The sequence below is a fragment of the Coffea arabica genome, chromosome 7e (genome assembly GCF_036785885.1).
Source record: "Coffea arabica cultivar ET-39 chromosome 7e, Coffea Arabica ET-39 HiFi, whole genome shotgun sequence".
Taxonomy (NCBI): Eukaryota; Viridiplantae; Streptophyta; class Magnoliopsida; order Gentianales; family Rubiaceae; genus Coffea; species Coffea arabica.
This window is the reverse complement of record NC_092323.1, coordinates 4,871,109-4,888,294: the sequence shown is the minus strand read 5'-3', so window position 1 is coordinate 4,888,294 and position 17,186 is coordinate 4,871,109. Positions and strand designations below refer to the sequence as shown.

The following is a 17,186-nucleotide window of genomic DNA, read 5'->3' as shown; positions in this document are numbered from 1 at the left end:
AAAAGTAAAAAAACAAACAAACACACATATACACACAGGCATATCAATGAACAAAATTTGGATTGGATCGTTTTGATTCGAATCCAAACCCAAGTCCAGACTCTTATGGATATAAAAATGCAAATCCAAACTCTAATCTTTCATTGGTTTGGTATTTAATGAGCATTTGTGGGCATTTATTTAAGCATGCAGTGAAGAATTAAAATAAATATATTTTAAAAATATATAGGGTTCAAAAATAACATAAACATCATCCAATTTATGTTTTCAAATATTAAAATTGATATTCAAGAAGTTGAATGCAATATTATGAGTTCAAAGAAAGAATCATTATCAACTACTTGTATTTATTTTCAAAGTTTCATCTGCATTCACATCTAATCTTTCATTTATTTGCCTTCACATTTTCTTCTTTGGATCTGAATTTGAATGTGAATAATAGAAAGTCAGAAACTATCCAAACTCGTGACTCTCTTATTGGATTTGGATCTAAGCATAATTTGAGTTTGAAAAAGTAAACCCAAATCTTATTCAAATATATTGAGTCTAGGTTGAATCCTAATAATATCCAACCCATTAATATACCTACACACACATTACTTAGTGAAGACCCGCCAGTAAGAGGTTATAATCTGCAAAATGTCCTGCCTCAAAAACCATCATCGAGATTTGACCCCACCAAGTCGTCTAACGATGTACTGGAAGAGACCAAATTTACTTCTTTGTTGAATAGGTAACGTTATGAGTCTACCATTGTCGCCGGTCAGCTACCAACCTATGTTGACAACCTTTGCCAGGTGAAACAGCAAACTAAAATACAAACACTTGTTTTACCATGTAAAGTCTTTATCCTTTGACAAAAACTTGGTAGACCTAATTTTGTGATCGCGTGTTACTCAAATTTCGACACATCTTCACGTTTTGAATTAATGTTGTGGTATAATAAATTTTGGGTCACATGATTTAAATAAACCTGGGTGCTTTATCTCTTTAGTTTTGTGATTTGTATCCCTCCAAAGATATAATAGTAATGCATAGCCGACTATTTGGGCGTCAAAAAATGGAGCACGTCAAAAAGTTCTTACAATTTTCCTAACTCTTATTCTTATGAAAAAAAATTCCATCATGGATTATTAGCTATTCAAATGCTTATCCTTCATTTCAAGCCCGAAGCAATATTGTGATACGGCATTCAAAATCTACAAGTTGGCGCCTCTACACAAAAAAAAAAAAAAGAAGTCCGGAATGGATATGGTTTCAAGATGAGCATAATTAGCTAAGCAACTGCTGCCAAAGATAAGAATAATGAATTCATTCACAGAAGAATTCGTAAGCACCCTGATCCACACTTTCATATATACTAGCAGTTTTGTCCTATGACCTATAGAGCAATAAAATGTTTTTTTAAAAAATTCAGAAAATTGATCCATTTTGACAAGAGCATTAACAGGAATGGAACAACCCTGGATTGTGGCTGTTTATCACGGAGCATTTTGTCATATTGAGTCACATTATTAATATTCCCCAGCGAATCATGCAAGCCTTTTTCTATACATCGGGCTCTCTTTCTCAAGCTCAACGCTATCCATACAGCTAATATCAGATAAGAGCCATACATTAATTAAACCTTACCTGCCATACATAAATGCTTACTTCACTTAATTCAAAAGAAAAAAAAAATTGCTTACTTCACTGATTAGGGCTGCATACTTGGCAAGAAGGCGTTGGATAAACAAATGTCCTTTCTTTTTTCTTTTTAATCACCTTACTAGTTTCAATCGTATGGTAAACGACGCTAAAAACTTGAGATGAATATAGCTCGAAACGACAGAATGTTATAATTTGTAGAGACGACAAGAACTATAATTTTGGCTATAACTTAAGATTGGATATGCGTGCTTTTACGATTCTCCAGAATGGGGACATCTGTCTGGGCGGCGTCGGCGGTTTCTGGATATTCGAAAATTTTTTCCATTTTGCAAGTTAGCAGTACCAAACTTCTATTAAAATAAATAAAAAAAAAACTTTTTGGCCATAACAGAAGATTAAATGGCAGTAATATTTAGTTTAGTTTGGTTTATTAAACAGGGGCAAGGCAAACCAAGCCCCCTTGATCAAAGCGCCCCTTCCAAGCACTAAAAAGCCATAAATGGCCCTGAAGATCCTCTTATCTCATCCGATAAGTAATAAGATCATCTTGCCAATTGCGTCTGACGAGGTTCATAGAAGACGGACATCAACTCAATAGTACTTGTATATAATTCTACATTCATAATCGCTTTTGAGGATTGTTCGGGGATTAGATTTATTTGCGAAATTCTTGTGGCTTCATAAGAAGATGAAAGAAAAAAACATTACAGGGGGCTTCTGGAGTTGGTGGGGGTTCTTTAACACTTAGCAGCAGCCGCCCTACAAGCTGTTCCTGTGGGGTTTCTATCCCACATCGCTCTTGGGGGTTGGGGGGGTTTGGTAGATAAGTCCCCTGGACGTCCTCACAAGGTGCCGGCTTTTGAGGATTGTTCGGGGATTAGGTTTATTTGTGAAATTCTTGTGGCTTCGTGAGAAGATGAAAGAAAAAGAATGGGAACTTGAAGGCTTTTTCTTTTCCTTTCTTCATTTCTTTTTCTTTTTGTGTGAACAGATCATGTAGCATACCATTTAGTATATAATAGGGTCATGCGGTCAGCCGCCCAAGTTTGAGCATGCTGACTTTTTCTTGGGTAAATGTTGGAAATTCCTTCGAGGTCCAGGACGTGTGTCCCTGGATCCGCCTGTACCAGTAGCACTTTCCCCTGGCAGTCCAAACCGCTTTGGTATTTAGACACATTTAAAATACACAGTTGGAAGCTCAAAGGAAAACCCCCCAAGCAGCTGCTCATTCGATCCCATGCATTAATATCCATGATGCTACGAGGCCCTTTCTTTTCATTCATTTATTTAGCCCACACGAGCATTTGAATTCCTTCTTAAACAACAACATCGAACTAAGCCATTGTCTTCTGAAGACTTTACCTCCTCAATTGTTAATCAACTCTAACATTGCACGACGAAAATGTCAAAAAGGCATAATTGATAGCCCGAATGATTAATTGCACTAAATTCCCTTAAGATATAGATTAGTCTTTTCTACACTGACAGTGTATACACTTTTAGCATTGGATGAATGACAACTATGCAAAATTTCAATTTGAAATTCAACTTTTGCACACATGTCATGAATCTAACGATGATAGTGTATACACTGTCAGTCAGTGTATATAAGATTTACTCTTAAGATATAGTACATTTTACACTTTATCTTCTAATATCATTTTTTTCTTAATTTATCTATTTGTTTCTTAAACCGTTAATCAACTCCAATATTTTGTTCTACTCAAGATACATAATGTTTAAAAAATCTCTTTTCACTAACATAATAATAGAAATTATTATAGATATCTCTTTTCACTTTTGAAATTCCACGCTTTTCTTGCTCGACAACAAAAAGGTTTAAATTTGTGCTTGCTTAACTTGAGCCCCGAATTCAAATGAGAAGTCTTCAGGTGGGGTATAGGTGGAGTCCCACTTAATATTTTTCAAAGAAAAAGATTCTGCAAGAGTTAATTATTTTACTTCCATGCTCCAAGGATTTAAGACTGATCCAAACAAGGCCTAAAACTACCGACAGATGTATTTCGGGCGGGGGCACTATAATATGACCTAGTATGTGCAGGCCATTTGTAACAAAATATCTGTACAAGTTGTACGTCTATCATTTTCCCTTTCTTTTTTACATCCCGAATTATCTTTTCTTATGGCCACAAATTGTTAACCTGTTTGATGCCATTTGTAAATTTGCCTCGACTTGATGAAACACCAGATTCAATCGAGATGATGATGTGCAACACTATTAATACAAGGCCATCGGGCCGACCTTTGTCCTTTATCAGCGTCGGATTCTAATTGATTGATTTTTTTGGTTTTAGTTGATTGATGCCACTAATTTGCAATGGCTACTATAAAGGCAAGCAGTGGATTAGGGCAACTACAAATTAATTATTCGGGACACGGAAACTAGAAATCAATTCGCAGCTGCTGTCTCGATTAATTCTGCTTGCCAACAAGGAAACAACAAAAACTTTTTTCTGTTGATTGGATATTAAAGAATTTGTTTTCTTAGCCTACACCTCTTCTTCGCTCGCTCTTACAATGGCCGTTACAGAAAATATAACTAGGTGATGGTAAACAAGAAAGGCAATAGAAAGAAAGGTTGCAACCTATACAGTAGTCCTAGCCCCCAAAAAAATAGTAGTTTTTTTTTTTTACATTTTTGCTTCATGCCTATGTTGGAACTCTCATCTTCTCGGCGTCGTTATTGGTCCATGAAGTCAATGAGATGGGATTCGGCGGGGCTGCCGGCTGCGATGACCGAGGACAGAAACCTTTTCGGAGCTCATTATACTTTTCTAGGTCAAAATTGTTAAGCTTCATTAATCGCTTCTGCTTGGAACTAAATCGGCTCTGAAAGAAACCTTCGAAGGAAGGCTCTTTGGATGTCCTTAGGAAGAAGGCATACCCAGCCATGCAGTAAATGGATGTGACGTAGAAGCAAATAGGCTCCATTACGTCCCAGGAAAGTTCCCAGAACGTCAATCTCATGAAGGCAGCTGTTTGGAGGACCATGTAGGCGAGCCCAAGCCAGAGCTCCCTACGGACCATCAGGTCTGCCTTTTGGTCAATGGCTGCCTTCTGCTCCTCCATTGCTTCCAGTTCCTCCTTCAATCTTGGATCGGTCGGGTGGGGTTCTGGTACTGATACAGATGCAGGCATTAGGCCCTGGATGGCTTTCACAACCTGTAACCAAAAAATTGTACAAAAAACATTTGTGTAAAAAGATGCCTCCACCTCATCCATTTCTAGATGAAGCATGGAATTATTAAATCATCATCTATTTCTTCCCAGATTGCTCCCAAGGTCCCAGGGGGAAAAAAATAAAAAAGAGGTCAATTATTATTTTAGTCCAGCCAGAAACCCCCTGCCCCCAAGAATACTGGCACTCTTCCTTGTCTATAATTCTCTCCTTGTCCGAACCTCACCCAATACTGAAATACGTGAAATATTTCCCCAAGATCAAATTCGCAAGAGTACTATTAAATACCATGTTTCTCTGAATTTTTATTTTTTTTTTTAATAAGGGGTTTGAGGTGAGGGGAGGAATTGAAGAGAGTATTTTCTCTTCGGGAATTATAAGAAAGAGTTCCACAGGGAACAGTAGTGATCCATTGTTCCCAAACAAATGTGTCACCATCTGGTTTTAGAGACCCGAGCGTAACATTGTTTCACTTTCCTGTCCAAGAAAACATGGAGAAAAACCCCCACATGATGAAAAAAACACTCATCAGATTTCGGTAGTCCTCAACAAGAAAAAAATTGAATCAAACAGTAGAAAAACAACAGAAATTGCTTAATCTGTTTGCCACACCACTGGACGGCCATGTTTCGTCAAATGCGTAAAACCTTTTACTAACCACAAATATCAAATATGCATAAACATTGTTGGAATTACATCGGACAGTAACAAAGTACTAGGAAGGGAAACCAACCTGTTGAGGTCTGAGAAACACGACATTTCCTAGCACGATAACCGTGCCGGATTCATCGAGCATCTTTGCGAACTGTTTGGCCTGTTCACTACCCCAACACCCGTCCTCGCAGATCTCCAGAAATTCCTCCTGCGAGATGCAGTTCTTCTCAATCTGCGTCAGCCTCGCCTTCACCGTTTCCAGCTGCGACAGTCTTAGCAGCTTCCTCGCGTCCTCCACCGTTATCTTCCCCTGCTCCTCCTCCTCCTGCTGCTGCGGCTGCGGCGGCCTCAGTCCGTCGAGCCTTATTCTATCTCTGGCGATGTCCATTCCCCTCAACTTCTCTATCAATCCCTCCCCGGTCGGCAGCGACCGGAGCCCCGGCGAGATCCCCATCGGTAGGCGGTGGAAGAACCTCCGGAAAGTCCCGTCATCTCCAGGATCCGGAGCGATTTTGTCGGGGCTCCGTGGGCCCAAGGCCTTATTAAGCGCCGCCGTCGTTGATGAAGTAATCCGGCAACTCGCTAGAGATGGATTGGTTATTCTGTAAATACTGAATAGACGCTGAGCCAGGGTTTTCTTTAACGCCATTGATAAATAACGGTTATAATAATACAGTAAGGATCTTATTGCGCGAAAGTACGGAGAGGACTGCTATGGTTTGCTTCAACAATGGAGAACCGAGTTGGCTCGAAATTCCTATTTATAGGTCGCTCTGGTGGGGACGACGGATCCACTAAAGCAATGAACTTTTAACCATGAGAATAATAAAATTATCGCGAGAAATTGGGTTGGTCGCAATGGAATGGAATATGCTGACGAATTTGGGATATGTTCTTCAGAGAAAGTAAAATACACGCGCAATTAATTTAATTGAAAGAGAGAAATAATTGGGGAGCGACTCGTGAGAAGGAGGGGGATTATACAGCATTTACGTTGGGAAGAAATTACAGCCTGAGTCACGGGGTTCGTATATCTTCTGAGGCACAGGTAATATGCTAGGAATCACCGCACACGTGGCTGGTAAATGGTTACGGGTCCGGCGCCGTCCGATTATAACGAAAATTAATCAAGGAGTGGCCCGCTCCTGATGTGGACTACGGTCAGCAGAGCTGACTGGTCAACACTTTTGGCCATGTATAACTCGCGTGGCAGGAATAGAGGGCTGAAGGAGGGCGTTGGTCAACCTAACACATGTATGGGAGATGCAGAGGATAAAGTCCCTGAGAGAAAGCTCCGTGTGACGTGGCTGGATGGATGGCCTATACGAAAAATAAAAGGAAAGAGGAGAGCTGCAGGGCGTTTCAAGAGTTTCAGATGACGTTGTCGAGTGGTACTTAGTAGATGTTGCGTTGGATGGTAGATTATTTTAGATAATTTTTTTTTGTAAAGAATGATGTAGTATTTTTTTTAAGGATTAATATTATATATATTGTCAGTGCATGTACTGTCACCATTAGATATACGACATATGTATAAAATTTGAATTTAAAATTTAAAATTTATTTATGTATGTCATCCATCTAACTGTGATAATATATACGCTGATAATACATATAAAATTTATTTTTTTTAATGCGATATATGTAAAATAAAAAATAGACAATTAGAGAATGTGTTGATGGTGTAAATAAATAAAAAATAATAAATAATCCAACATTTAAAAAAAAAGGTGATTGAGTAGGGTTAACGCAATCGCGTCGCCACATATCTAAAGACGTGGAGTTAATTGTTGAATCGTGAATGGAGATTGTCCCGTGTCGCCGCATATTATTATCCCCTGGTGTGGTGGAGCTTCTTTTCTCGTATTGGATCTGGATTGGAATTTGTCTATGGGTTTGTTGAGACATGAGAGAGAGAAGAAGTTAGTAAAAAACTTGCCGCGTGCGTAGAAATGTGCTGTGAGTTGATGATCATCTGTTAGCAGCCTGGCATTCATACGCAGACCAACGCATTTTAAGCCGGACGTTAAACCTCAATTAGACCAGTTGTCTAATCCTAACCAATGCTAAATTCTTTATTAGTATTGAATGCGAATGGGGTTTGAAGAGACGTATTATTCGAGAAACATACTCCAATACACGCTGGTGGGTTCAAATATCACGACCCAAGTTTAGGGTGGGCAGGGTGCGTTGGTATCCATTAGCACCATTACGCTGCTTTGTGAGTTTATAACAAACAAAAGAAAGAAAAAAAAAAAAAAAAAGACACGTACCATATTCACTAAATTGGCTTATTGGTCAGAGATTATTTGCTTACATTATCAACACATTTTCTTAACCATTTTTTTTTATCTAACATACATCATATCCAAAAAGTGTTATAGTAATTTTTCACAAAATTATCCCAAATAATCTAATATCCAGACATTTACATTTTTTCCCTAAGTTTAGGATGGGTTCGAGCTTGAAGTTCTTCCCTAGAATGTTGGTCAAAGTTCGAACCCTGCCAACATCATTTCCACCAAGGAGTAGTAATAGGCTGGTACGCCACAGGACAACAATAGAAGGCTCCCTGTTTCCTCCCGCCATCCCCTTCTTCGAGATCACTCCTTATAATAAAATAGGATTTCAAAAGAAAGAAAAGACTTGAGTTGTTAAAATAGGAAAAGATGTAAAAGTTGAGTTTTAAAAACTTGAAAGAGTTGTTTGTCACAAGCAGGATAGTGATAATACTTTTGGGACTATTTTTAGTGATAACGTAAAAGATGCCCGCTCCCTTGATTTTAAAATTTTCATATTTGTTTGGCAATGTCCGATTTATTGTGAGTGGACAAAATCCTATATGTCCTTGATTTTTGAAATTCCATATTTGTTTCTATTGCTTACAAATATCTTGCTTTTCAATCTTTTTTTTTTGCAGGTGTACTCTTTTTCAAATTAACATTTGTTAGTGAAACCCTACACATAACATTTTATTATTTTAACATATATAACTGTCATAATATCCAACATTAAAAGCCACCAAACAACTCTATTCATCATCATTCTTTTGTTTGCTTTCTAATTTGCTTAATAAATGTAATTATGAGATAGAGTTATCTTCTTCCTTTTCAATTTGGAATACATTTTGAATTCCTATGGGTTTGCAAGTTTAGAGTTATATTTTTCTTTTTTCTACAAATTTTTAATGTGTGTAGCGACTAGAGCATACTATATTGGATAAAATTGTTGGCGAGTAGAATTCTATGTTAACCAATCTAGTCATAATAAAATGTTGTCATTTCTTATCAAACAACAAGCAAAAAAAATAAAAATAAAAATATATATAAGTAGAATTTCAAGCGAGTCATAAATGAGTAATTAGGTATATCATAATCCTTTATTAAATGGGTATAAACGAGTTGACTCAATCGTCCGCATTGCCCAATTATGACCCCTCAAAATCCATCAAAGTCATCCATTTTAACATCTCTATTGCAGACACATGGAACTACTATGTGTGGCTCTTTCTTGTTCATCGCCTCTAATTTACTAGGAATTTGATATTCAATTGACATTCTCAGTAAATCACCTAGTATTCCGCCTAAGATAAGAAAAGAAAGAAAAAAAAAAAAAAGAGTAAAGACTGCAAATGCTATGCATTCAATCATTGAGGCATAGGGTTCTGCATTAATAACTTGCATGATCAGAATTTGGATAATTTCAACGTATTTTAGGCAAGAGTGAAACTCGAAGAATCGAGTTCCTAGGCCAGAAAATGTAAATGAGAAGAATTTCAGCCTTTCTCTTTGTTGAGGAGTAATAATTTAAGAGGATTGGATGCTTCTCTTTGATCCGTCAAAATCAAAGTTGTGCAACTTTTGCGAATCGGCCAAGTTGTTCAAATCATGGAAATACTAGTCTATTTGAAATGGCCGCCTTCCAAAGAGAGGAGAAAAATCGATAAAACACTTCTGTTGACTTCATCCCACAAGATAATCGCAAGTGCATTCATCATTCAGTTTCTTTTCCTGTACTTTGTGAATTTATGCTGAATGAGATGATTTTGTCCATACTTCATAGCGTAAGAATGCGCCCTTGTAGTTGTTGTCAGCTTAGAGGTGACATCACGCGCAACCAACTTACTTCTTGAATGTATATTTGGCGCGAACGACATTACCCCTTTTATTTAGTCTTTTCAACAATTAAAACTCTATTAAAGAAAAAATGCTGCAATTAAATCACCCCTTTCATCTCTTGAAAATGACATCTGGGTCCGGTCAATCAAAGGAAAGCGGGGATTTTCTGATCAGAAGGGTCAACAGCTAAAGGCGTAAATCAGCATAAACCCGACAAAAAAAAAAAAAAAAAGTTAAACCCGACAAAAAGAAAAAGGGAAAGAAGAAGCACCGGTAGGTTATGAATGTATACAAGAAAGATACGTGAGAGACGGTGGATAACAAAATATGATGAGGATCACAGAAAGAGAATTTGAGCGATTATCAGGCGAAAAAAGAAGTAAAGAAAATTTGAGTGATCGGGATGAGATTGAATGACAGTAGTCAATTCTTTTTCCCATCTACTAGATTATCAGTGGATGGTTGACAGTAGTACATGAGATGCCGCACTTGAGCAGTCTGCAGCGTTTATAGTTCGGTAGATTATGATCAGGGAGCTTGAAAGGCGTCGCGTGGCCACCACCTGAAAAATCTTGCCATTTTCTAAGCAGAGCTGTTAAAACCGTGGTCTTTGCCATTTTCGAAGACTAATTCTTCCAGAAGATCTCAGCATCACACAAACTATAGTCAAGTGAAGTAGGAAAATATGGATCATGAGCAAGTTTTTTATACAACGGATAAGCCGAATTCAGCATATGCCCTTTCTTTTTCAAGATAAATATATAAAGCCCACATCGTGAGGCTGCTGATCTGCTCGCAACCAACAGCATCTGAGATCATGGAACAAGTGAATCGAATTTGCAATCTCTAAAGAACCTTAGCCTACTAGTGTCCATACAACAGCAATCTAGCGAGTTACAAGGTTATCTATCAACCGGACGGCAAAAGTTCCTAGAAGGGAATGAATTCTTCGAAATAATAACTGAATTCTAAAATATCTCCAAACAAGAGGCTCTACATAATTATGCCTAAAGCAGTCATTTCTCTTGTCAGTCACACTGATTATTCCATAAAAAAGAATACCATTCTGCTTTGACGGAAGCAATTCACAATATCAAAATTTAATACTGCTATAGCTACAACCTTGCAAGCAATCATGTCAGACCAGACGAGCATGAATACGCAGAAGACGTTCCTATTCTTGTCTTGGCATCTGCTCAACATCAATCAATGCATTCTGAATCCTACTAATCCAAGAATTTAACAAAGAACACCACAGCAAATGCAGAGATGAGCTGCTATAATGGAGGACATCCAGAAAATGACCTTATGGTTTCGAATGTGCTCTTTTGTTAGGTTGAAGTAGAATACTGATAGCCTGTGCTACAGCTTGAGCAAAATTGCTCTTTTGAACTTTTGTGACATGGAGCGGAACTACTCCACCCCATAGTGCTAAACGCACTCTTGTAAAGATAGGAGCCCTTGCTCCAAAACTGTATAGTTTTGTGATGATATAAAATTCCTACCGTTTCGGGAAAAAAAAAATGCAGAGATGAGCACTTGGACATAAGAAGAACACCTCAGATACGAACCAGGTTTTAATCCCACGCTACCATACCCATAACTTGGAGTTGGAGAAGCATCACATGATTAAGCAGTTAGCACTTACGTAGTATTGAACAAGTCATCATACACCTTTCCAACCAAAAATGGATGTATGAGCAACCCATTCTATCAGCAATAATTGTTTGTGCTGCCAGCTATTTGGCAGTAATTCTTTGATTTGTTCGACCTGTTATGATGCGTTTGCAAGAGTCACGATCCATGAATTACTTTATCAGAGTAAAAACAAATCATCCAGAAACTATATGCATCGCAAGCACAATGACTTGATCAATCTGTATTCAAAACTAGTGCCAATCTATTACGATTGGCAATTGCAACATGAATCACACGAAAAATGCTCGACGGCTGGAAATAGATAAACTCAATGCTCCATTAAAGTCGTAACATTCAGACCATCTATTTGGTTTTCCTCCATGTCAAACTAGAAAATCACCAGCAAATAGAAGGTTACATATCATTTCCTCACTTGAAACGTCTTGGGGACAGCTTCTGCCCTGCAGGATTTTCTTCTCCTTCCTATAAGTGTCCAACTTGTGAACTTGGCCACTTTTTTCAAGGCCAGTTATGAGCACACGGTATGTCCCCAGTGCAACATTAATTTGCAGCCTTTTCATGGTTTCAAAGGCTTTCAGCCCCTTGTCAACATCACCAGCGGAGAAGTAGGCAGCAATTAGTGCAGTATATGTAGTAGTACTTCTTTGTTCATCAGGCAATAAACCAAATACTTTTACAGCACAACCAAGCTCTCTGGCGCAGCCAAGACGATATATAACCAGAGCACTTAGGTGAGTACCAAGGGATACTCCTGTTCTAGCCATTACATAAACAACATCCACAACATTTGCAAGGGAATTTGTTCTAATAAGTAAACCTAATAAAACTAGATATGCAGTTCTTTCAACTTCTATGTCTAGTTCTACACTGTATTCTAATGCTGTCAAAGCTCCAACCTGTCTGCAATGAGAGCAATTTACTTCTATAATCAAGGAAATTACTCCAGAGTCCAATTTGATACTCTTGCCTCTCAAGTCAGCTAGCAAGCAGTCAATAGCTACAAGATTTTGCTTGCTTGATAAGTGCAAAACAAGTGCTCTATCCAGAGAAGATATATTGTCCCCAGTGAAACCTACAAATTTATTGTTCTCTACATTTTCAATGTTTTCCACAGATAAATGGTTATTAACTTGTTTAAGGAGCATATCATTCTCTCCAGCAGCCATCAAAGTTTCAAGAGCTTCACGATAAACACCAATACGAAGGACAAGAGCCTTTTCTCTCATGTACTGGAGGATTTGCTGCATTGTCTCTATGTTTTTTGCACTGCAACATTTTCGAACCAAAATATTGCAAGTAGCTTTGTCAGGTGGTACCCCTGCTTTCTGCATGTTGCTAAAGATCTCCATAACTTCTTTGAATCTCCCTGAAGTCAATTAAGAAAACTTTACAGCATGAATATAAAGTCCATCCACAGCCCAGTACAGTTAGCAAATCTACAGCATTATTGTGCAGTCAATTGTAGCTAAGATGAAGGGAAATGAGCATTATGTGTTTTGATGTTCAGTGAAATAAATGAAAACTAAGAATAAGTAGCTTTATTTAAAGAAAACGGAAATATAGTAGGAAAGATAAAAACGAAATTAAATTCATGGCAAAGGGCCATATAGGCTAACCATTCCTAAGAAAAGGAACGGGTTAATATTCAGCTCACTGCACAAGGTTCCCAGCATGTCACTCTAACAATGGCTAGTTATTAAGTACGGTCATTCTAATGGAAATTAAACTACAATCTCTAAAGCTAAGCCCCAAAGAAAAGCTAAGGCAAAACTGTAAAAAAAAGTAAAATGCAGTTCCCAGACTTAAATGTAATGTAACAGTACAGGAACCCATATGTAAAATTCACCAATCTGAGCACGACAATAAGGAATAAAACAGAATTAAAAACGAAGAAATAAGAAAAGTGGTACAAAAACACAAATACAGCAAAAGCAAAAAGTTTGAAAGACGTTCAGAAGTTTAACTCCCACCAGCATTGGCAAGATGTTCCATCAGAACCGTATATGTGTGACAGTTGGGCTTACAACCAGCTTGAAGCATCTCCTTGTATACCTCGACGCCTTCCTTAACTCTGTTGTGATCAAACAAGATCTTCATATATGCAGTGTAGGACACCACTGTTGGATGACATCCTTTTGCTCTCATCTCCAGCCACAAGTTAATTGCCCCATCGACGTCCCCATCATTAGACAGCCAATGTAAAAGAGAGGTATAAGTAACTACATCAATCTTTATTCCCTTTTCCTGCATTTGCTGAAATACATACTTCATTGATGACAGCCTCCCGGCTTCCCCGAAAATGTCCAGCATAGTCGTATAAGTAAAACGATCGTGCTTAAACCCTTTTAGCCCGGCGGCCCAATTGAAAAACAACCAAGTCTTCTCCATTGGTGGATGGGTCTTGAGAGCTTGATTAACAGTGAAAGAATCCCACTTTATAGCAAGCCCCTCTAGCTGGTCTTTAGCCGAATCCCATGTTGAATACCGCAATATATTGGATATTTTGGTGATGGTGTCCCTCATATATGTTTTAGGCTCTGCATCTCGTTTATTAATTAATCTGGAAGATTTCTTCGTCTTTGGGGAGTTTTGTCGAACAGGTTCCGGGTGTTCGTGTTTTGGAGAGGAATACATACAATCGGTGGTAATCTTGCAATACCCACCATTAGGCCTATCAAGGCGTACAACGACGAAGCACTGGAACTTTCTAAGAAATCTACTGCTGCCATGTGAAGTAAACATAGATCAAATTTTTCATTGGAAAATATGACACAGCTAGGCAGCAGCTGCAGGATCAACTACTCTGTGTGTTGCTACGTAAAATCTTTTCCACCAAGAAGAAAGTTCGTTGGAAAATAAACAGATTAAGCAATGGCGGTGCCAAATTTTAGCTTTCTTCTTCTTTTTTCTCCCTTCTGGTTTTCTTCGGATTTCTCACATATCATGGAGTGCTGTCCATGTTCACATTTATCTCAACTGAAGCTGCTTCAATTCTTTATTTGATCCCTCGACTAATTAAATATAGTGGACCTGTACAATCATTAAGCCTGTGCAAGCCCACACTCCTCCAGGTCCGGAGCTAACGAAGGCACAAGTATACGAGGGTGCAATACAGAAAAGTCTCGTGTATTAAGCTAACCTACAGGAGATTTATCTAAACTACTTAAAGCCGCGAAGCCTGATGAATAGTTGATTGTGCCGGTTTTGCTGTGGTTTCACGGCTCATTTTGTCCTTTTTGGTCCTTTCGCAGCTCCCCTACAGCCGTTTTGGCTGCTGCGGCTTTTTTGCTCATTTCTGCTTTTGTTTTCTTCTTCCAATTCTGCCCTTCTCTTGGTTTCTTTGTAATTTTGTGTTCAATTTTGTCCTTTTGTTTGCTGCCCATCCTTTGTTGGTTCAATTGTTATCCGAGGCTTTTGTTTGCTGTTCATCTTTCGTTCCTGCAATTGTTATCTGGCACTATTGACAAAAATTTGCCGCTCCAACTGTTATCTGATCGTTTTGTTTCCTGTGCATCGTTCGTTGCTCCAATCTTTGTCGGGCTCTATTCACAAAAATTACAGATACTAATTTATGAATTTTATTAATTAACTTCCTTCAGCATATATAATTTCTTTCTTTAACTTTGTATTAATCTTTCCTTTTTCAAAATATAATTTCTTTTGCTCTTTTATATACTAAGAAAGATATTAATTTTCAAAAAATTATGCAAATCAATAAAAATTCTATATCCACCTAATATATACACAACAGTATAACTTTTATGTATTACATTATTTATTTGTTGGCTTTTACTATGATATTGATTAATCGATAAATAAATTACTTCATCATCAAATAAGTATTTATTCATATATGCTATTCAATGAAACATTATTAATTCTTGATATCAATGACAAAACCGGCTCTCCAAAATTGTGTTATCTTTAAATTTTATAATCTTATTAATTGCCAAAAGATTAATGCAAGTATTATCTTTTCCAAGAACATTTACTTACAAATCAATCGATCTAATACTCATTGAATATATATCCATATATATAAATCGATTATGGTGTTTTGTATTAATGCAGATCAATGAAAATCATATATGTTTAGCATGCATCTAATATATATAAATTAATAATACTACTTTGTATTAACATATAATAAGTGTTATTTATGTGAAATAATTATAATTTCGACACTATTTCTATGTTTATAATTTTCCATCCTTCTTTATATTTATCCGCTTATTTATTAACTTACTTATTTATTAACTTTGTCAAAAGTGTGTGTATTGAAAAAAAATATTAAATATCAAAAAATTATGCAGGTTACTAAAAATCCTATGTATATCTAATACATACTAACGAATAAAAATTCTATATGTATCTAATTAATATATATAAATCGATTATGCTGTTTTGTATTAATGCAGATCAATGAAAATTATATGTGCTTAACCTATATCTAATATATATATATTAATAATACTGCCTTGTATTAACATATAATAAGTGTTATTTATATCAAATAATTATAATTTTGAGACTATTTGTATATTTATAATTTTCTCTCCTTCTTTATATTTATCCGCTTATTTATTAATTTTGTCGAAAGTGTGTGTATTGACAAAAATATTAACTATTAAAAAAATACGTAAATCACTAAAAATGCTATGCACGTCTAATACATAAAATAGCCTTCTTTTTATGCTTATTCGCTTATTTATTAATTTTCCCCAAAATATATATATTAGCAAAAATATTAAATATGAAAAAAAAATGCAAATTCCTAAAAATCCTACGTACATCTAATATATGCAAATGAATAAAAATTCTAGGTGTATCCAATCAGTATATAAATCAATTATACTGTTTCGTATTAATACAAACCAATGAAAATCGTATGTACTTAATATGTATCTAATGTATATAAATTTAATTAATTTTCTCCAAAATGTATATATTAGCAAAAATATTAAATATGAAAAAAATATGCAAATCGCTAAAAATCCTACGTGCATCTCTAAAATGTGTATATTAACAAACATATTAAATATCAAAAAACATGCACGTTGCTATATACACAAACATATTAATCAATATATATCAATATATATAAATCGATTATGGTGTTTTGTATTAATGCAGATCAATGAAAATCATATATGTTTAGCATGCGTCTAATATATATAAATTAATAATACTACTTTGTATTAACATATAATAAGTGTTATTTATGTGAAATAATTATAATTTCGACACTATTTCTATGTTTATAATTTTCCATCCTTCTTTATATTTATCCGCTTATTTATTAACTTACTTATTTATTAACTTTGTCAAAAGTGTGTGTATTGAAAAAAAATATTAAATATCAAAAAATTATGCAGGTTACTAAAAATCCTATGTATATCTAATACATACTAACGAATAAAAATTCTATATGTATCTAATTAATATATATAAATCGATTATGCTGTTTTGTATTAATGCAGATCAATGAAAATTATATGTGCTTAACCTATATCTAATATATATATATTAATAATACTGCCTTGTATTAACATATAATAAGTGTTATTTATATCAAATAATTATAATTTTGAGACTATTTGTATATTTATAATTTTCTCTCCTTCTTTATATTTATCCGCTTATTTATTAATTTTGTCGAAAGTGTGTATATTGACAAAAATATTAACTATTAAAAAAATATGCAAATCACTAAAAATGGTATACATGTCTAATACATAAAATAACCTTCATTTTATGTTTATTCGCTTATTTATTAATTTTCCCCAAAATATATATATTAGCAAAAATATTAAATATGAAAAAAATGCAAATTCCTAAAATTCCTACGTACACCTAATATATGCAAATGAATAAAAATTCTAGGTGTATCCAATCAGTATATATAA

At 35.9% G+C, this 17,186-nt stretch overlaps 2 protein-coding genes across 2 annotated transcripts; both read right to left on the bottom strand.

Annotated features, from left to right (window-relative positions):
• Positions 1-4,106: 4,106 nt before the first annotated feature.
• LOC113701334 (calcium uniporter protein 2, mitochondrial-like) lies at positions 4,107-6,455 on the bottom strand. The gene is made up of 2 exons (XM_027221934.2): positions 5,583-6,455; positions 4,107-4,833 (listed from the first exon to the last, which is right to left on the bottom strand). The coding sequence occupies exons 1-2, from the start codon at positions 6,150-6,152 to the stop codon at positions 4,321-4,323; spliced, it is 1,083 nt and encodes a 360-aa protein (XP_027077735.1). The 5' UTR covers positions 6,153-6,455; the 3' UTR covers positions 4,107-4,320.
• Positions 6,456-11,549: 5,094 nt separating this feature from the next.
• LOC113701442 (pentatricopeptide repeat-containing protein At2g01390-like) lies at positions 11,550-14,715 on the bottom strand. Its single transcript, XM_027222101.2, has 2 exons — positions 13,251-14,715; positions 11,550-12,646 (listed from the first exon to the last, which is right to left on the bottom strand). The coding sequence occupies exons 1-2, from the start codon at positions 14,020-14,022 to the stop codon at positions 11,643-11,645; spliced, it is 1,776 nt and encodes a 591-aa protein (XP_027077902.1). The 5' UTR covers positions 14,023-14,715; the 3' UTR covers positions 11,550-11,642.
• Positions 14,716-17,186: the final 2,471 nt, after the last annotated feature.

Excerpts from the sequence above, each read along its gene's own strand:
- LOC113701442 (XM_027222101.2), bottom strand. The coding sequence starts at position 14,022 with ATGTTTACTTCACATGGCAGCAGTAGATTTCTTAGAAAGTTCCAGTGC. Across the intron at positions 12,647-13,250 it reads GGAACATCTTGCCAATGCTG|GGAGATTCAAAGAAGTTATG; the intron begins GTGGGAGTTAAA and ends AATTGACTTCAG.
- LOC113701334 (XM_027221934.2), bottom strand. The coding sequence starts at position 6,152 with ATGGCGTTAAAGAAAACCCTGGCTCAGCGTCTATTCAGTATTTACAGA. Across the intron at positions 4,834-5,582 it reads TGTTTCTCAGACCTCAACAG|GTTGTGAAAGCCATCCAGGG; the intron begins GTTGGTTTCCCT and ends TTTTGGTTACAG.